The 22279-nt window shown below is 29.1% G+C and overlaps 1 protein-coding gene and 1 long non-coding RNA gene across 11 annotated transcripts in view; one reads left to right on the forward strand and one right to left on the reverse strand.

Annotated features, from left to right (window-relative positions):
• The window catches only part of Mtd (TLD domain-containing protein mustard), a 71583-nt gene that overhangs the window by 26533 nt on the left and 22771 nt on the right, over nt 1-22279 (forward strand). For 2 of the 10 annotated variants that reach the window (XM_074259424.1, XM_074259397.1), the window contains 2 exons: nt 14308-14414; nt 17996-18087. In XM_074259424.1, the coding sequence (XP_074115525.1) occupies nt 14308-14414; nt 17996-18087 (199 nt within the window). Of the gene's footprint in view, nt 1-6272; nt 7044-13972; nt 14045-14307; nt 14415-17995; nt 18088-22279 lie in introns of those variants that run through there. The other 8 variants (XM_074259432.1, XM_074259406.1, XM_074259366.1 and 5 more) reach the window with 7 other exon arrangements.
• Nucleotides 20992-22262, reverse strand: LOC141538156 (uncharacterized). The gene is made up of 3 exons (XR_012481011.1): nt 22048-22262; nt 21804-21848; nt 20992-21200 (listed from the first exon to the last, which is right to left on the reverse strand). It is a non-coding gene; the product is annotated as an uncharacterized LOC141538156 (long non-coding RNA).

Genomic DNA, 22279 nt, shown 5'->3' on the forward strand with positions numbered 1-22279 from the left:
TTTTTCCTTTAAAAAAAAAAAAAAAAAAAAAAAATGATTAGAAATTTTTTTATCAACGTAAATAAACATGAAATAATGAAAAAGGAAAAATGAAAGACTTTTATGACAATGCTTGAAGTATTTTTCTCAAATGAGCCTTCCGGGAATTCTATTTTAAGCCTCGCAACCACAATGAATGAAAACCACTCGTACACTTATGTCCCGGCGAAGATTCGAAAGAGAAGCAGGTTTCTCCATCTGCGGCGCATCTTGACTTCTTTAAACCAAAAAAAAGGCAAACCTGTTGGTATAAAGCGCCAATAATGTACTCGTTATAAATTTTTACAGTACTCTAGCCATGCATCGACTCCTCTTATAAATACTTATAAATACCGGGATTCAAACAACCGTTTCTGGTTGGAAACAGACAACGCAGACTCCCAACGCAAGGTACCGAGTTCGATCCCGCCTCAGGGCGTCTATTTTAAAAAAACCATCCAATTATTTCCACTCGAGATTCCATTATTACGGAAAATATTTATCAATTTAAATTTAAATTTATATCGCTGTTGACGCAGATGCAAAAAATTCCAATGAACCCGACAGCGACAGGAAACAAAGATTTAAAACAGATGCTTTATGCACCGTATAATAAATCTGATGGGGAAAGAATCTTGGTTAATTTTCACGATTAAACATTCATTCCACGTGTTAGCTGGGGAACAATACTCTGCGCAATCATTAAAATACTTCAACAACTCTTATTATTTACTTTATTTACTTTATTATCCGAATGTTATTTTCTTATTGCCCGACGGAATTCGAATTTTAACAGAGATTCATTTTTATTTTCATTTAACCTTGTATTTATACTGGATATTTACTTCCTTCTTTATTGTCATCCGTCTAATTTATATTTTTTTTCTGTTTCAGGTAAGTTTTATTGTCACCGCAGTATTTGCATCTTCCAGTTTCGTAAGTTTAGTTTTTAGCATGCATTAGTATTCTCACTTTTTCTTTTGGCATTCCTTATTTACACTTCGCGTTCCAGACTGGAGAAGAAGAAAAACCTGCTCTGGTGAATATTTTTACCAAGCCATAAATCTTAAAATATTTACCATTTTTTTATTAGATACTTTTCAAATTCGAATTTCGGATCAAATTTTAGGAAGACCAAAAAATTATAATTTAATTTTCTTTGTCCATAATTTGAGCTTTAAACTAAAAAAACAGTCAAATTTTTTAAGATTCTTTTAAAATCTTTCGGCTAGGAAGACAAATATTATTGATTACACCAGCGTACACATTACCTAATTTAAATATAATTTAGATAATTACGTAATGCTTAAATTGACACAGCTGACACTCCTGTGTACAAATTGTGTAAAATACAACCTCAAATACTACAATAAATATATATTTATATGTAGAAATATATATACTGCGCCGTGTGTTACGTGTGATAAATTTAGTTCACATAAATCGTCGCATTTGCGGATACAAAATATTAATGTGAATATCAATATTTTTTTTTTGACTATGCTCTACAGTACCGCCGAAGGAAATGCGTCAAGAGTTTTAACAATTCTGTTTATTCTTTGGCAATTTTCCTACGGCAATAAAAAAAAAAAAAAAAAAATACTATCATTAATACATTTGCTTCTCTTATTAGCGTTTTAAATTTAAAGTGTTAAGGTATTTTACGATCAACGGTACAGTAATTTAATTTTTAAAACTTCCTGGTGTGTCAATAAATTATATTTAACAAAATTTGTTTCTTTCCGGCCTTGGGATTTATGATTCAGGGTTATTATAGTCATAGGAGTCGAAATTGTTGACACAAAGTCTTTGGGAATCTATTATGTACAGATGTCTTAATATTTGATCCGTAAAAAAGCATTAATTTGAAACAAGTCATAAAAATCAAGCTCACTTTTGATATTTTTTTGTAAAATTAATTTCAATGCAAAGAATCAGATAAAAAATAATAAAATTAACTGGAAACAATTCGCGGATTCTACTAAAATTATTCCTAAGCTTCATTAATATAAATATTTATGCTAATTCTATAGAAAATTATAACTTTTATTTCTTTTTTTAATTGAATATATACTTAAATATTTGATTTGAATAAATTCGTCGCTTTAAATAATAAAATCTTTATCGAAATGACCTCGTTTACATTTCTATTAAATTAAAAGGTATTTAATTCGTTTAAAAAATTTTTTTAAACCTTCAAAATTTTCTATCTATCAAAGCTTAATTTATTTTTGAATTTTTCGCGGATTTTTTTATCAATTTGGTGGATTAGATTTATAAAAATAGAATTATTATCTTCCTTGAAGTAATATTTATTAATTAATTACTTTTTACAATTTTTTAAATCATTTTATTATTATTAAATAATAATGATAAAATGCTTATCAAAATTGTATCACAAAAAGGCCCAACACCTTGACCCGAAAAAAATTGCAGGCACCTGGTACAGCCTTCCAAAGTGTTGTGAGTAGTTAATTATTCGGTGATAATTGCCTGAGAAAAGCTGCCGTCAAAAGCCATCTCTTTATTTTATTTATTGGCCTGACGCTGAATAAAACATAAAACAATAATTAAAATTAAAAAATAAATAAGTTAATAATATAATCACCGTACAAATATTTTCCTGTCTCGCATTGTTTAAGTGACGGTACTTGAGATTATTATCTAAAGCAAATATAACCGTGCTAGTCTTGATATTTAATGATAAATTATTGGTATTACGCCTCATTTCATAGTATATTATATTATACTTCAGTCCTCTTACTATTTTATTACTATTTATTTGAAACTTTTTACTGGTAAACGTTTAAAAATTGAAAACAGATTTGTTTTATTGACTTTTTGTATTTTACACCTAATACCTTTTCGTTTGACTTTTTAAACTTTTTTTTTTTTTTTTTTTTTTTTTTTTTTATTCCGCGGTTGATTAAATATTTTTTAAAACTTTTCTGATATTTTATTATTTTTTTCCGCTAATTCTCAGGATTTAACTTTTTTATTTTAATCCTTGTCTCTGTTAATAAATTTATTATTTCAAGTTATGAACACAATCTCGCTTTCATTTCACATAACAATAAAACGTTAATATCCGGAGTAATTAATTTATTATCATTATAATTATTATAAATTCTATTTTTATCAGAATATAATTTTTATAAATTTATTGATTTAATTTTAATCAAACAAATATTCTTTTATATTTACTAAAATAAATATTTTGCTTATCACGACTTTATAACGGAGATAAACTCGTGTTTTATGATCTAAAACTAATATAATTCTTTCTACAAAAAATATATTATGTTTATGCCTTTTTATTTGTTCTGTATTGCATAATTTTATTATGCCAAATTTCACATTTTTATTGAATAATATTCTCCGCAGAATTATAAGTATTATTCAGAAAAATAAAATAAAAAAGAGATTTTACCAAAGCCGGGAATCGAACCCTATTCCTTCGGGTCTTTAGTTTCTAACTCAAACCCTTCGCTAATGTATTTAAATTACCTCTACAATTTTTTCAATTTTTTTTCTATAATTACAATCTTTTTGGTCTTTCTAAGAAGTTTTTTTGTGACCAAACAGTTTAATTTAATTTTTAGAGTGATAGTAATGAGAATTAATGCAAGCAATTGAACCCGCTTGACCTTGGACTTCAATTAATGTGCTTCTGTGATACAAGTAACGCCCACAATTTAACAGTTGGAAGTTAGTTAGACAATACTTTTTTCAGAGAAATTATAAAAATATTTTTTTAAATATTTTTACTCTTAATTGACAGATAATGAGGATTTTTATCGACTTATCTCGGTAAAAATAATTACTTTTACTATCTCTAATTAAATAGATTTAAGCTCAGTGGATTTAGATAATCGTCGATCTATATAATCTCTAGAATTTTAAATATTTAACTTGTGAAGGCGATCGCGTGCTTAAAATTTAAAAATTCGCGTTCGATTCCCGGCGGGTGAAAATAAAAAAAACTATTCCATCTTTTGCACAATTTAATTATAGTTCATTAATAAAAGCAACTTGTTTTGAGGCACGCGTAATATTTAAAAGCTAAAATCGCTCGAAGCTTAATAGAAACAATTATTCAATTATCATAGTGCAATTAAAGAATTGCACAAATGAAAATATTATCATCTGTCCGTGGATGATTAATTGAATTAAATCCAATTGACCTCGGTGGAAAATATAGTATCAGTAGACAAATATTTTAAGTGAAAAAAATTATTTATCTATTAATTATAAATACGTTTAATTATTTATTTTTAATAAATTATCAGATATAAATTCTTTTTAAATTTTTTTCTTTTTATAAAATCACATTTATTGTTTATTGTTAAAATTATTTGCAATATTTTTTTTTGCAATAAAAATAGAATAATTTTGTAAACAAGAAATTAATCATAATTTATCAAAAAATTTTTTGGGAAATTCGCCAAATTATTAAGTCAATTTATTTTTATAATTTTAATAATAATCATGATAAATTTTTTTTTTTTAATTAAAAAAATATTAAAAATTTTAAATGAATTTTTTTAGCAAAAAAAAAATTGTTTTTGATGCTCACATGTGAGTTCTCTTGAAGTAAAACAAACTCTAGAAGTGAAATAAAAATTTAAAGAGAGGAGAGGGCATATACCGATACATAATAAGCCTCTGAGAGAGACAGTAGTCTGGTCTCGACGTATAAATAAACGCCGGCATGTTCGCTTGCGCTTAGTACCGCTGTATTTTATGCTCGAACCGTCACGGACCGTTTTATTCTTTCATACTTATACGCAGTATAATACTGCACACCATATAATATCCCACCAGGTATATTTCAAAAAATATAATCAAATAATATAATAATATTCTTCTAGTACTTAAACCGGGCATTTTTCATCTCAGCATCGCCAACAAGAACTAATTTTTGGATTACCATACTTCTAGCATATTCACATAACTTTAGTGACTCAGTTCTGCGAATTAATCCACTACGGTTGTAAACTTTAAACAAAGTTCTAATAAAAAAAAAAAAAAAAAACTAGAGTGTTTTATTCACCGTAAAAATGGTCAACTTAAACCCAAGTGAATTTCTCGAGGCGAGTGTTCGAAATTCATTCAGTGAAATTATTTCAAGCACCGAGCTACTAAGAAACCGGTAGAGAAACGAGACCATTATCATTAACGTCTATATATTTATTATATTATATATTATATATTATAGACTGAGTATAAAAGTCTCAGATTGTTCTAGAATCTGACAAAAATTATCAATTATTTTTTATCATCAATCGTTTGATGTTTGGAGAAGGGAAGAGACTCTCAATAAAAGTTGAGAAGAATTCGTGATGATTTAGATCCGGTTGTGAAGAAAGAAACATTGGCCTCTTCAAGGCCGACTGGTATCGTCTGTTCACCTCGTATTACATAGGAAGAATTGTGACAGAAAAGAAGAAGAGCTGCCGATTTTTTGGGCACTAAATTTTCGACCCTAGGAAGTAACAAAGTGTCAATATTAATAAGAGCCTGCTTGTGAATAAAAATTATTTTATATTATTGTATGATAAATATATATTATACCTCCGGGTCGTGTCGGGAACTCGTGATCGGGCCAACGCACTCGACCTAGCGGTGTGCAAAGTGAAAAGGCGGTCGTAGAGGCCGCGGCTTTCACCGAATGGAACAAGAGTCGAGGATTTATATTATATATTAACGCTGGATTATTCTCTATGTACTGAGTTTTTAATTGTTACTGGGCTCAAGTTGCGATAGCTGTGGTCAGGAAGTTTTTAGACAAAATGGATTTCAAAATTTTACGGTGAATTTTAGTGTCAAAATTATTTATTGGGACAAAAATAGAGTTTTTGATAGAAATATTGGAGATACGTAAAAGTTATAAAAGATTTTTTTGCAGGGAATTTAATTCTCTGTAAAAAAGTTGTTCAAGTTTTTGGTATCTCGAGTCCAAAAGGACTCCTTGAAACGAAGGAATTTTGATTTTTGGGAGAAAAAATTATTGAAAGAGAAAAATTGAGTTTTTTTTTTTTTTTTTTTTTTTTTTTTAAGTTTTTAAGTTCAATTTTTATTTTTACGGTGGCAATTTTATAAAAGTTCATAAATTGTGTCAGTATTTTATTTTAAAACAATCACAGAAGTTTTTGAGAAGAAATAATTAAAAATTCAGCTGTGAAGATTCATTAAATCTTGGATAACTTTGGAGAAAAGTAGAATATTATGTAGAAATATTGAAGATAAAAATTTTTTGAATATCTCAAGCCATTTTAAAGAAATTTTGATCCTTAGAAAACAAAGAAATTGAGGATTTTCTGAAACTGTACAAATAGTATCATAACGTAAAACTATAATATTAAAAAAAGCTCTTGATAAGAAATAATAATAACTTAAATGAAAGATAGCATGGAAATGTTCATAACAGACTCCCCGAATGGCCCAGCGCCGGGAAAATTCGCTTCGACGAATTCAATACCTCTAAGCCTGGAAGAGGCGAGCGTGCCTCTAAGCCCTGGTATTTTACGGGATGCCAAGGGAAGACGCCATAGCGTCCTGGAGGACTTGAAAGCACGTCGCGACAGTTTATTCCAGCGAGCGAGACGTGCCAGTATCTTTGAGGAAAAGGATAAGTGCAAAGACAAAGACAAAGACAAAGACAAAGATAAAGATAAGGAGAAAAACAAGGACAAGGACAAGGACAAGGAAAATAAAGATAAGCTGAAGGAAATGCGGCGTAGCAGTGAAGGAGCCAGGCGCGGCTCGGTATTCTACGTCTCAGAAGACCTCCTCGAGGAGAACTTGGAGGTTTTGGCGAACGAGAATGTTATCCGGGAACGTGAGGCGAAAAAGGGCCGCCGGAAATCCTGGCATCCTTTGGTGAAACCGCCGAAATCTGACCGCAAGCGCAAGAAAGGCTCCGCGGAAATATCTTCTGAAGTTGGCAGCGCTGAAGCCCTCTACACTGGGCGCCAGAAGCGGTTTTCTTGGTGGAATATCTTCGTGCCTGAATCCGTGTCCAGGTAGAGTTTTTTTTACAGTTACTCCGTTTGATGTAAATATTTGCATTGTTTGTTGTTTATTTATCCAGTTATTGAATTGATTGAGAAAAATTGTCGATCAAGGAGATGAAAAACAACAAATGTATTTGCGGTATTGTTTTGTATTATTGCAATCTTTAAGGATGACTAGATGTTGATGGATCATGATAAATTACGTTTGATTGGCTAGATCATGGACATTCCTGAGACGTAAATGTCCCGACTGACATTTACTATAAGCTAAGTGCTACGTGATCTGATGAATTAAGTGGCAGGATGTTAGGAATATTAATCGAAAACCCATCTATTGGTTGAATTTTTAATTTTTACTATTTAATTAGAATTTTTTTAATTTTCCAAAAAAATACTGATTTTAGAAAGCACAACATCTAAAAGTTTAAGATGACTAATAGGTTTACTATAAAATATTCAAAATATTCACGTGGGAAGGTAACTTTTCCTCTTTAGAATCCCTGAGAGTCATTGTTGGTTGAAGAATCATAATTGGATTTTCCTCAATATTAATGCAACAATTAAACTCGTTTCCTTCCGAGTTATTATTTCGTTTTATCGCTATTTTTATTATGCATCGAAACACGTTTTACATGAATTAATGACATGTAAGCCAAATCGAAATTTCCGTGCTAATGACCGGTTTCTTATGTTCTCTTCTATTGCAATTGGATTGAACAGAAATCCTTATCAATAAGGTGCAGCATTTAATCATTATGATATAAATAGTAATTAGTAATTGATGAAATTTTTATTCGGGAAAATTTGAATTTAAATTGTTCAAAAAAATATGACTTTGTTTGCTGCAAAAATAGCGCGTGCTCAAAGACATTAATTGCGATTAGATATAATGGGATTCTATTACGTCGACGGTATAATATCGTATGTATTAAGAGTTGTTACGTTAATCAATCCCTGGTTGATAAAATTGTTTATTAAACAGAATGATACGAGAATTTAGTCATGTGCTAGCTGACAAGACTACTTAAACTGACTACACATCGTATCACTGCTATCGTAAACACACTATTGAATTTAATATAATAAACAGCAGATGAGTAATATGAGACTACTGGTAGACGTTTGATACGATACCCGTTTGTATTCGTTCCAGCTCGTACTCGCGTACAATACAACCAAAGACAGACAATAATAATAAAAAATTCATATACTTATCTACTTCTATCTTCCGGATCAGGTAAACTAAACGCACATTGACAACGTTAATAAACATTTTATTCTCTGCAGGATAACGATAACAGGAAGTCATTTTCCCATGTAATTGTAATCGATCATTTGCTTGGGTATTTACGTTTTACATTTTTTTATTTCGATTACAAAGTTGTCGCTATTTTTATTAGATATTTTTTAATTTAAATTCTGGCTCAAATATTGGAAATATTAAAAATTTATAAGAATTTTAATTTTTTTATAAATTTTACTCTATCTCTTTTGCTTTTCCCAAAATTTGGAATTTAAATTAAAATATTTAAATAATTTAAAATTGGGAATTTCTTTTATTTATTTCAGCTTTATCAGGCAAACTAAAAATCAAAAAATAATTTTATATCCAAATTCCCAAGATTAAATTATTAAATATTTTAAATATGGACAAGAACTTAAATGTTTAAATTAAAAAATCAATTCATATAAATGTTCTGTATTTTTGGAAAATTTTTAATAAAAATTCTGGATTAAATATTGAAAGTACAAAAAAAATAATACGAAAAATTTTTAATAGCTCTCATCCTCTTATCAAAATATCAAAAAAAGTAAAAATCGAAAATGATCAGTCAAAAATTTGAAATTAAAAAATAATTATAACAATAACACTCGTAGAGCTTGCAATAAGTGGGGTATATTTAGCCAAAGCGAATCCGAATAGCGTTTTGTTTTTCGATATTAAATTCCATGGTTGCAGGTAAAAGCGTTTGGTTGCATGGAATTCGCTCAATGCTTTCCGTCTCCCACGATACCAACTAAGTATGCCATACCTGGCATACTTACACACTCACCCACATATACATCCAGAAATATACATGTGTACATATTCTCATGATTCACATTCACATAAGCTTTATAAACTCGACAGCAATCACTCGCGCGAAACGTTTGGCATCAATTCGTTCGATTCACGAATGATCTCGCACTTGGCATCAATGTGAAATCGAAATCCTCGTTCATGCGACGATTTAATTGCACACAGATCTTCGCGGTGTATATTATTATATGCTCTTTGGCGCACCCGGGCCATTACTTATTTACGCTTAATATAAATTCACACTTCAAAAGCATATTCGAGCGTTAATTATTGTTTTTAACGCCGTATCATCAATCATTCATCAGGTGGGCTGCTAAAATTAATCTAAACCCACCGGAATTAGACTTAGCAGTCGTTAAGTCGAACCCGAGATTGCAATTGAGGCTCCGGGGCACGCTAGTTATCAAAAGGCAGGAAATTAACGCTCCTGTATAATAGTCGCGCCTTCCTACGCTTTCATTTGATTGATTTTTAGTTTTTGTGATGTTATGCAATCCATTAATCATTTTAAACAATTTTTGATGCTTCTAAATTTGGATTTTATTTAAAATTAAGAAAAAACAATTTAAAATTCTATCAAAAATTTTTCTTAAATTGATACAAAAATTAATTTCAATTAAATAGAGAAAAAAAAATTTTTTTTTTTGATTCAAATAAATTTTATTTGATCAAATCTTTTTTTAGACATTACAAATTTACTAATTTTTAAAACATACATATTGTATATTGATAAAAAATTTGTTTTTTCAACTTGAATAAATTTTATTTACAAAGTAGTTGAAAAATTTTTCTCCTTTGAAATTTTAAAAGAATTTTTTATTATCAAACAAAATTTTTGTTTTAAATGACGACCAAAATTTCCCATCGAGTGTATCTGAACCAAAACAAGCGAACCTGGTTGAAAACATTCGCTACTCGATATCTAAACACCGTTGGCGAATGAAAAACAACAATGAATAATCCCTGAATAAGTTTATATTTATTTCATTGATGTGTACATAATTGGTACGAGCATCGACCCTGCCGAATGATGAACGAGGAACAACAGAGTATAAATGAGTCACTGTAGATATTTTTAGCGAACCCCCTAAAGAGAAGCTGGCAGCGTTTTATTTTTCGCTGTACAACAATGCAATTAAATATAAATATAAACATCACTATCCAACCGCAAATTCGCCCGGTAATAATTTATGAAAAATCGTTGAGCTCTTTTATCGTCCATCAAACTGTTTCCTTTCTTCAACCGCCGGGAATACATTTATGATGTTCCAAAATTTAACAAAAGATTTACCGTTGCAATAAAATAATAATAATAAACAGCAGCAGTTGCGAAAGCAGAAAAGAGAAGTGCTCTATTTCTGGACGGTCCGTTATTTTTTAGCGATTGCATGTCACCTGTTGGAGACGATCATGCTAACCAAAAACACTGTTACATTTGAGCTGCACTCAACGGAATATCATACTCGAAATCTCAAATAAAATGAGGTGAATTGATTGTTCGGGCTTTGAACAAACGAGAAAACTAATATAACGATGGAGGTCACTGAAATTGTATTGAGTGAGAGCACAAAAGTGGAGTATCAAAAGCTGGCATACCGCCCTGTTGTACTTAACCGCACGCTTTTATCTGCTCTCTTTCTCTCTTCAGCTGCTATCTTCTCTTCCAAGGATAATATATAAAGTGAGCTCTTGCTTTCCATTTTTTCCTCAATCTTCAATCTTGAATCTTCTTTGTTCCACTTTTATCTTTGCAGATCCTCGCTTCTAGATGACAAAATATTCTATTTTGTCACCCAACCCACCTTTCTGTCATTCTCATGTCGAATATCAAATTTATTCACCCATTTTGTTATAGATAAAAATGATGCGTTGAAATTGACACCAGAGCCTGGAATAAGTCTTTTGTTTACAAAAGAATTCATCAATACTCATTTGTTCTTCAGAATTTAAACTTTTAAATCAAAAATTAGTCTTTTTAAAAATATAAATGCTAATTTTGGAGTAAATATTTTTTCCTTTCTCCAAAATTTGAACTTTTAATTTAAAACTAATATCATCGAAATGATTGCAGTCTTTTAGAAGTTTTAAATTTTTAATTCTAATAAAAATTTTCAATAGGAATAATATTGACTTAAAAATGACGAATTGATTTACCGTCGGAGTGGACGGAGGAAAAATCAAAGGGTATAGCACAAAATGAAGGGGAAAGTGGAGCTGTAACGAAGTTAAATGAAAGAGGTTTAGGCTGTAGACGCTAGTAGACGGTATTGGATTTAAATGTTTAGCCATGAACGGAGTCTAGGCGTGTAATCTGAAGTATAAGGAGGGAAATGGCGAAATGGTGACCCTAAAGCCCAGAATATACGGGCTATCCTCGTTCTCGACACCGGGTATAGAGCTTTTAATGTCTGGTGTCATAGATATAGACACGCCCGGATAATGCGGCCCATCGACCGTCGTGTAGAATCTCATTTAGAATTTTAATAGGCCAATTAATTCTTGTGGATCATTAAAAATAACAAACAGTCACCTTCAGTTATTTTAGTCCTATGAAATGCAAAACTGTTTGTCGCGGCTTACGCTGTTGTTAGTATAATTACTTTATTATTATTGTCCGTATTGTTGTTGTTGTTGTTGTTGTTGTTGTTGTTGTTGCTGCTGCTGCTGCTGCTGTTTGGTGTAGAAGTTGCACCACATTGGAATGTGCAGATATCTTACATCATTTTATCACTTTGTTGCGACATCTATGATGTTTATATTTACTTAATCGTGGCACGTCGGCTTCCTTATTAGCACCTGGAAGCGATAACGGGTTTGCTTTCTGATAAGGATCAATATCAAATTTTCAAAATTTCATTTACTGTCGCAATAATTCAATTGCTTATTCTGGGTCAAATATTGACTATAGAAAAATTTTTTGGTATCTGTAATCCTTAACACAGAATTAGTCTGTCAAAATTTGAAAAAAATAATTATATCTTATAAATGGAATATTTTTTTTGTTGAATATCACTCTGTTTAATTTATATATTGTTTATATACGGAGAATTCAGTCGTCAGTCGCTTAAAAAAGTAATAAATTGAGAGAGTAGGTAATTTATTTAATTCAACTTCATTCCGTCTCGAGTTCATTGACATATTCGATTCAATAGGAGCGTTTGAATATTACGCAATGCTCTTTTATTTTATATTTATATTTCTGCGATATTTTATTCAATATATTAAATAATAATATCAGCAAAAAGTAGACTTATAAAGCTGTAAATATAAATAGCTATCCTCGAGACTAAATAGAATATTTAATAAAGAACTATAGTTTTGAATTTTAAATTGTTACTTTCAATATTAATCAAGACAGCTCAAGGAAAATCTCTTTCCAAAAATCTCTAATGACCATGATTTTAAGTTTCATTTCATAATCAAAGACCGCCATTATTTATTAAATAACGTCGCACATCGCTTAGAAACCAACAAATACGCATTATACATTATTTTACACCGAATATTATATTTATTATGATTAATGATCAGCCTTTCTAGTAAGTTTTTATTTTGACATTAATATCCAAACGTTTTTTACTTTAATACTATCTTTTAAAAGATTTTTTAATTTGTTTATCTTTTTTATTGGTCGTTAAATTTATTTATAAATATTGTATAAAAATATTAGAGACCTAGAATTTTTTTTTTTCTTATAGACTTTAAAATCGATTGTATTAAATATTAATCCTTCATTAAAGAAGACTTTAATTTGTTAAAATTAATTCAAGAAGTTTTTTTTTATTTAAAATACTTGAAAAATTTTCTTTAAAAAAATTAATTGTTAGAAAATATTTCTAAAATTATACAAAATTTTTTTATAAAAAAAAAAAAAAAAAAAAAAATAATTAACCTACCAATTAAAAACACCCGTTGATAGTTCAAAAGTAACAACAGAACCAAACTCAAATTAAAAAAAGGATTAGTAAGGTTTTAATAAAATGAGAAGTGAGACTGACCCGACTACTATTCGATATTAGCATGAACAGTGAACCGTGTGAGACATTCGTATGCATGAAACTTTTCCAGCAACTGATTTACATACAAATTGCGAGTGTATAACTAAACTTGTGTCCTTTACTTTTATGAGTTATACTATATTCGTTGATCCTGAAAATGGAGATATTAAATAGAGCGCCAAGAACTTCGACCCAGGATCAATGACTTTAATGAACACTCTTTTAACTGACGTGTAATTTACATTGCATTTAATTTCAACCAGTTGATGAACCGAGATACTAAATCTACTTTTTTTTTTTTTTTTTTTTTTTTTTTGTACATATAAATTACATTTTCCGCATGTCTATGCACTGAAAAATAATTTTTTTTAATTAATTTATTAAATTACCTTCAAAATTTTTTTTTCTTCACGAAAATTCCGAGATTTTCATCTAGAACTCTTTTTTATCGTTAAAATTTGATTAAGTTTTAAAAAAACATTCAAAAGATGGCGCCACTGAAACTCAAATCGGAAATGACGTAAGTTAGAGCTTAAAGCGCGGGAATTTTTAAAAATTTAAATTAAAAATTTAAGAAAAACATGTAAAATATAAATTAATTAATTTTTTTTTTTTTTTTTTTTTTTTTTTATTGTACTATTTATATGCACTATTATTGAGTACAAAAGCTTGCTCACAAAATTTTAGCATGCATAATTAGAGTAAGCAAACATTTAGATTTATTTACGGAGCATTTTAGCAGATTATTAATTTATTTATCATTTATGATTTATGATTTGTAATTTATTATTCTTGGCACGTAGTTTGCATGAACTCACCCTTATTTTGTTTTATTTTCATTTTGTTTGCCGCTGAGCCAGGTCACGTCGCATGTCGCAGCAAGATGTTACGCTGACAAGATCAACTGAGAATCTAGCAACGTCCTTCTTTCGGTGCGTATTAAACAGCTAAGCTTTATTCAGAGACGCTTTCATGTAAAAAAAAAAAAAAAAAATCCAGCTTTTCATAATTAGCGTAGTTATATTTTTAAAAACTTTTCCAACTATCATATTAAATTATAATTATAATTATAATTATTTATAAATAATATATTTAATTAAGAGTAAAATTATGAGAAACTGACGATAAATTTGTTAATTTTTAAATTAAGAATTGGTGAGTTTAGTTAATTAATTGAGTTTAATTATTTTACCAGGAACAAGAGCCGTAGTGTGGATCATGGATTCACAACGCCATACGACTTGGAATCACTTCGCAGCAAAGTTGAAGGTCGCTTTGAGTCTGTGGATAAACTATCCAGAGGTAAGAATTTTTTATAATTTTCTGGATTTTTTAATTAAAAAAAAAAAAAAAAAAAAAATTATATTGAAGAAAAATATTTATAATTTAAACGACGATGCATCTGAGATCTAGTTTATTCACTCATTCGCGACCTCAACCTCCTCAATTGTATCGCATTGACTTACTTTTTCAAAGTCAAACATATTTAAAACAGAAATGACTTCTCTGCATCACAATAAATTCCGGTAAACTCACTCGACAGATCGAGACTCTGTATGTGTGCAATAAATCTAAGCGCAGTCGAATAAATATCACAATCCCATATAATGCCAGACAGAGTTATCCTATAGAAGATAACGACTAAAAGTTCATATATTGTCTCTAATATGATATGTGAGTGTCACTCCTCAAACAATCACGTCATCACATTTATTAACAGTTGACTGGTAATGCTAAGACTCACTTGATATAAGCTTCAGTATATTTATAAAATTTTTATCTCGTTAATTGACGATTGAAGCTAAAACGTAGCTTTTTTTAACATTTTTATATTTATTACTATTTATAAATATTATTAAATTAATTTTATTTATAATACATTAGTAAAGGTATAAAAAAATTTGTGGGCTAATTTATTCGGACGAGAATATGTCGATTTTTGAGAAAAAATTTTTTACAAGTCCTTATGGCATCTGAATAATTATCAATAGAGCCTATTGACTCTTATTTTCTATTATTCTTTAAAAATTATTCTGTAAAAATTCTAAATTTCTAAAAAAAATTTGAGTAGTATATAAAAATTATTAAAAATTAATTTATCGAAAGTTTTAAAGCCTAAGGTAAGCTGAAAAAGCTAAAAAAAATTTTTTTTATGGCATCTAATATTTTTAATCAATACAATCTACGTCTGTGTATCAATTAAAAATATTTAGAATTAAAAATAATGGGTGAATTTATACCCGTAAAAAAAAAGGAAAAAAAAATAATCAAAGTTTATAGTCTGTTGACGTGACCATAATTGACGTCGAGATATCTTTGTGTAAAAATGTTCTAGTATGCGCCAGTCACGTCATACTTTGTTGATAATAACTCGAATAAATTTTATTAATGGTTAATGATACTTAGATTTTATTATTATAATAACATATTATATTACTGTTTATATATACATATATACGTATTTATGAAACAAAATATCCGGGCCAGTGGAGTTTCTTATTTAACGCTCGCCGCATTCTCTTCTCACACAGGCTTAATAATTTTATCAGAGATTATTTAGCGAGATGATTAACACAGTTCGCTCCGTCTTTTTTCTTTGTATTGCTTTTGAATCACTACAATATTATTATATTATATGCAGTACTCGGCGTGATATGACATGGAGTGATCACGTTCAGTCGTTAAGCACTCGGTATGATACACAGAAGAAGGCTCCTAATCCGTCTTTTATTTTTCCGTAATTAAAATCCCGGTGGCTGTAAATTTTGTGAAGAATATAATAATGGATCAAGGGATTGTGACAGACTTTTTGTTTTCGGTATTGTGAAAAATTTCTTTGAGATAAAATTATTTAACAAAATTAATAATTTTTTTTTTTTACTTAAATTTAGGAAGATAATTAAAGATATGTTTAATTTACAAAGCTACGTGTTAATTATAATTGTTTTTTTTTTTTTTTATTATTAAACTTCTGGAAATTTCAAGTGCAGAATTTTTTTAAATAATAAAAAAATTAATTCATTAATTAAAAAAAAAAAAAATTGTTGATAAAAATAAAATTCTACGTGAAATTTACTCAACAATATTAACACTAGATTGGCTCGAGAAAAAAAAAAAAAAAAAAAAAATACAAAATTTATTACTATTATAAAAATAAAAAAATGCCGGCCTATTTAGCGTTTATTGCGATAAAGAACAAAACGTTTTACGATACTGATATTTTTCATTGATATGAGTTTAACACAAGAACTAAGTGTAAAGTGTAGTGAGCGGAGCTGCTGAGGTGGATAAACAAGTTGTTTAGTTTTAACGTGACACTCGAACAGAAAGAGCCGGGAAGTTTATGAAGCACGTTTCTGTCTAATAGAGAGTTAAGTTTAGTTCTCGAATTCTGGTGCAGGTACACTTTAGTTTTACTACCGGAATACATCTAATTGTGTAAATCGAGTCATGGAGCTTGACAACACATTGTCCAGTTGGGAATTCGCTGAATACGAACCCACTAATGTTCATATCTGTAAAAAGGAGTTTCATGACTACGTCGTTGTCTACATTGTTCGCGAAACTTCTATTGTGCGATATAAAATTTTAACTAAATCAGGTATCATGGAGCTCTTTTCAGCTTTTATTACCTTTTTTAAATAATTACATTAATATATAATAAATAAATTAATTAATTGATCATTTTTTACTTAAAGTATAAAAAAATCTTTAATAATATAGAATTGATTATTATTATTATTGTCTTTACTTAAATCCCACAGCCCAAAGGGCTAATCACATGCTAAATTAAATAGACTTATTTAAAAGTTAATTAATAATTAATAAACAATAAATAAATAATAATTTTTGAATTAAATAAAATTAAAAAAAAAAAAAAAAAAAAAAAAAAAAATGAAATTTTTCAAAATTATTTACTTGGTTTAAATAAATTTGTTTTTATTTGTAGAAAGAAGAAGTATAAATGAAAAAAAAAAAAAAAAAAAAAAAAAAAACAGATACATTTTTTTAAGGCCATGTGTGATGAGTTACATTTAAATTTCTGTTGTTATTAACCTGAACCTTGAATTGCATAAATTAAATAATTTTATAGAGAGTTTAAAAATTAAAGCGTATTGCGCAAAGTTGAAAGAATTGACGCAACAGTACCTAGAATGAGCGATTTTTATTAAAAAAAAAATAAAGACCATTAAAGCAATTAAAAATTTATCTCCGTCATACCTATATTTAAAACACTATCGATAATACCCAAAAACCAGTTCCAATAATTGAAATTTTCTGATAAGATTTGATAAAAGTTCCTCGAAAAAATAAGACAAAATTACAATACACAATATCAATCGCTGATAGCGTTAAAATTAGTGTTAATCCATTACATAACTGGTATACGAGGACATTTGTATGTAATCACAAATATGAATCACTTAATTGAGCCGGCACAAAATATCTAGCACGTGTGTGTACATTAAACCAATCGTATACACATCTTTATGATTCCAGAACATGTTTTTTTATTTATTCAACGTTTTATTGTGTTTACATTTCATTCAAATCGATGCATACCGGCACATAATGTTGTCTTTATTGTTATTTTTTTACTTTCTGAAAAATTAGTTCACTTTTTCCGCTAATTAATACAAATTTAATGTAATAATTAGAGACAAAGTGTTTATGTTTTAGTTATTTAGTTATTAGCAAGTTTGTGATTAGTTACTATCGATAAATATAAACGTCCCGTCTGATATTCACAAGCGCCGGTCAATCACATGATTAATGTATCCATTTATAAAATTTATTGAGTACTTGAACTTGTCTGAGGCAATATACAAGTTCAGTAAATTATCCCAAGGCGACATTATTAATAAATTAGTTTTGTTTGTCAGCAGATTCAGATAGCGAAAGCAAAGACGGATCCAGCTCCAATGAGAAGAAACACGTCAAACTTACACAGCCTGAAAATACTATTGCTTATACGGTGAGTTTTTTTTTATTTTTTATTTTATAAATCAGATGAAAAAATTTTTTTTCATTTCAAAATATTCATTTAATAGTCTGCAATATTATTGAATATTATTTTTCTTCATGTCATATTCATCGTTTTATTAATTGGTATTTCTCGTTGACCTATTTGTTCTTTCAATTTTTATGATGACCAACATAAACATTGACGAACAATGAACTATTAAAATTGAAGCGTAATTAATTAGTCAATAAAGAAGTACGCGTAAAAAAAATTTTTTTTTTTTTTTTTTCAAAAATGAAGTCATAAAAATTATCCATAATTTTTTAAGTAAAAAATTTAAATAAAAAAGGTAAACTTTTTTTATATTTTCAACAATTTTTTACCCAAAATTTGGAGTTAAAAATTAAAAAAAAGTTAGTGCTAACGTTAACATTAATTTTGTGGCAATCAACATCACATCAACAGAGAATATTAAATAAAGTTGATGATTAAATTACTCTGAAGCCGATACCTTGTATGCTAATGTAATTGAAGCAAGTTTGTAAATTTGTTAGTAATTGATTATGAGGTGGTTTTAATGTTGGAATATGGTTCATCAACTAATCAACGATATGAATTATATAGACGATACGATATATGGAATAAATATAATATCATCGATTGCCGGCCACTAAATTGCATCTTCCCTATCTAAATTGAAATGCTTAAGTAACACAGTAGTATTGTTGCAAACTGATGGAATTTCAATAATTTCAAATATTCAAGACAGATATGACGCTCAGGGTACACAGATACAGGAATTTATCTAATTCCTGAAGCACTAGCACGTCATTTGAATGTCGACGATTCCCGGCACGTCAACGACAAAATTGTAAATTGTCAAGCGTAAATCAGTAATTCTGGTTACATTGATATTCTACTAAAATTTTCTGTATTTTTTTCCTCGAAGATATATTAAAGACATGTCTTCAAAAACCCATTTTATTAGATAAGTACGTAGGCCATAAAATTTTGCTTATTCTCTTAACAATACAGATAATAAATTTTTATCTAAATTAAAATTTCATCACAAATTTACTTATCAATTTTATCTTGTGTTTCGACTCTAAAATGAAATTACAATAAAATTCAAACCTCAGTGAATCATTGTTCAAGTAAAGTAATTATATAATCCCGAAAACTCAATAAGATTTTATATCTCGTGTAATGTTTGCAAAGTAAATCTTTTATGATTTACACTTGAGTATAAAATAAGTAAAATAAAGAAGAGTGAGTTATCTGAGTTATCTGAGCAGTTATCTGTCTCTCGAGGGAAATATTTCAGATTCACGTTCAGAGGTAATATTTATAAAATAGTCTGTTCTCTCTGGAGGAAGCAGAGACACCCGGAAGCCCTTTGGGAGGACGTAGCAGTTTAGTCTGGTCTTTTGAGAATTTAAACTAGAACTAGAACACCCGGATTCACCAAACTGGGACAACCGGAACGGAAAGAAGCGACTGAATGGTCATTTAGTAAGATTTGAAAATTCATCTCAACATCCAGGGTGTCCCGGTATAATTGACGGCGCGATTAGACCGCCGGGTGAATCTCTTGAGTTAGTGGAATACACTATCTGTATAGAAAGGAATATAGAATCTAGAATCTAGAATCTGGAATATCATGCTGGTTGGTCGTTGACTTGCTGCCGTGAATCGATTAGTCGCCTAATGGAAGCTAACCATAACTGCAGGCTAATGGTTTATCGTCCATCATCGATACGTTCGCAGAATCTAGAATACATTATATCTGGGTACACAGAGCGCTGCTCCAGTCTGTACAATATTCCGGAACCACAAATGGCAATAAGTACCGAAGGAATGAACATATTCATAAAAAAAACATCCAATCGATGCCAATAAAAAGAGGCTTTACATCCATCAGAAACACCGCCGGAAGCCGGAACAATTTATCTTTATTATATTTTTTGTTTGTTCTCAAGCCATCGGAGTTTCCAGAGAAGATCTCGAGTAGCTCTCTCGTCTATTCATTCCTCCGTGTGATCCAGGTGGCTTTTTATCTTATTTGTTCCTTCAATCCGGTTCCCTTTTTTTACAACTTACTATTATGTCCGTAGATTCTGCCTTTGAGACCGCCTTTATCCCTCGGCTTCCTGCTACATCGTTAATGGCGCACTTTACTCTCGACTCTTCACTTTTTAATCTCAAATTTTACCTCCTATTTAATTCGGTGATCATAATCACGCTCAATATTACCCTAAAAATTGATCTAAAAATTTTTTTATACAAAAAATCATTTAAAAGCTTGAAAAACTACAAGTGGAATTTTTTAAAAATATTTTTTAGCTTTAATTTAATAATTAAAAATTAAAAATTAAAAACTTTAGGATTATTAGACTTTGTAATATTTCATAGACTAGAATTTCTAACTTAATGTACAGGAGTCTTTGGTTGGTACCAATACCAATGCGTTCATTATCTGCAGCTGGTGTTCTTCTCTCCCTCCGAGCTGCCTTGAGTGCTTTCAAATAACTTAACTGGGAAATTAACTTTTCTTTTTCCCTTGATTCAACTTTATAAAGTTTTAAAGGTGTACAACGAAATAATCGATTATTTTTAAACGCCAAAAAGTTCACCGACGAGAATATTACATAATAAACGTCTACCTATTCGGTATATATATATATATATATATATATATATATATATATATATATATATATATATATATATGTTTTTAATCTATATTAAAGCTTTCAAATATAATATAGTTAATAAAACGCTCGCTTTAAAAGGATACGCAAAATTTATCAGCGAACAATTTTGGTGAAGGTTGGAAACTATTTTTTATTGTAAAAAAAATAATCTTGAAAGTTAATCAATTTTATCACCTAAAATTTTAAGTTATTTTAATAAAATTCAAGTCTAAGTCTTATTTTGCAATTTATACCTGCGCAATATTAATATAACTATCAAAGCAATATTTGGTAGATATGGAGACATTCCACGAGTCAAATATAAATGAACAGCCCAAGATAATTGTCCTGTTGAGCTAGTTATCCATGCAGACAGCGTTCGGCGTTGACTATTCATTATACGTGCTTAGATTCGTTAACCGCGATAAAAATCTAAATAAATAAAAGAATTATTTATTATTTAATTACAATTAAACTAGAATAAAAGTAAACGCTATTACAATATTTAATTGACAATTGGGCAATTGAAAAATTGGCGATTGCTCAAGCGAATGCTTTCATTTATATTACAGATAAAAAAAAGTTAGCTTTAATGAATAGAAAAAAAATTTTTTAACAAGACAATTTTTGGTTTAAAAAAAATTTCTTGGCTTAAGAATTTTTATACTTTTGACAATATAACTGGTTAAGATCTAAGTAGTAGAATCTTTTGGTTTGATAATCCAGTCTTGGGTAAAAGTGAAAATACTTTTATTTCTTCAGCGACTGGGAATACTAATAAGCGTTAAATAGAGACTATTTTCCAATGGGCACGTAGTCACGGTTGATCGTACCAGCTTACCGAATGGCTGATAAAAGCCCAGAGGCTTTATAAAGTAACATTAACTAGCGATCCGTGAAATTACGTTGCCTGTGCTACGTAATATTTACGAGTAGATAGAGAGGATCTATCGAAAATACTATTATTTTGCATAGATTGCACACGTACCCATAACTCTCGGTGGTTAAATTGTTGGCATTAAAACTTATACTTACTCTCCGTCTCACACCGTCCATCTTGTCGCTTGATAATCCACTTATCTACTTTTCATCCGGCATTTATCAATGGTAGATATATTTATACACAGAAAAAAAAAAAAAAATTAACTTTTCAAGAAAAAAATTCTTGAATCAAGAAAATAATTTTATTATTTTGAATCAAGTTAATTTATTTTTTTCTAAAAGTTTGTGTAAATTTATTATTAATAATTTTACACTAAATACTTGTAAATAAACTCACCCAATTTGTAAAACAAATTTTTAAAACACACTGAACGACGGTGTTGCATAAAATGAACTTGGCCTCAGTTTATTCACGAGTATCATTGACATTCATGATTCATGTGAAATTATTCACCTCAACTTGTTCTCTCAATTATCATCTTGTATAATAATCCCATTTATTATGTAACGTATTTATATTATAATATCAATCTAAATTTTTCAACACAATTTATTACCTAAAAAAAAAT

Source organism: Cotesia typhae, unplaced genomic scaffold (assembly GCF_013202065.1).
Source record: "Cotesia typhae breed Kobodo isofemale line unplaced genomic scaffold, CoteBio_Ctyphae contig_11, whole genome shotgun sequence".
Lineage (NCBI taxonomy): Eukaryota > Metazoa > Arthropoda > Insecta > Hymenoptera > Braconidae > Cotesia > Cotesia typhae.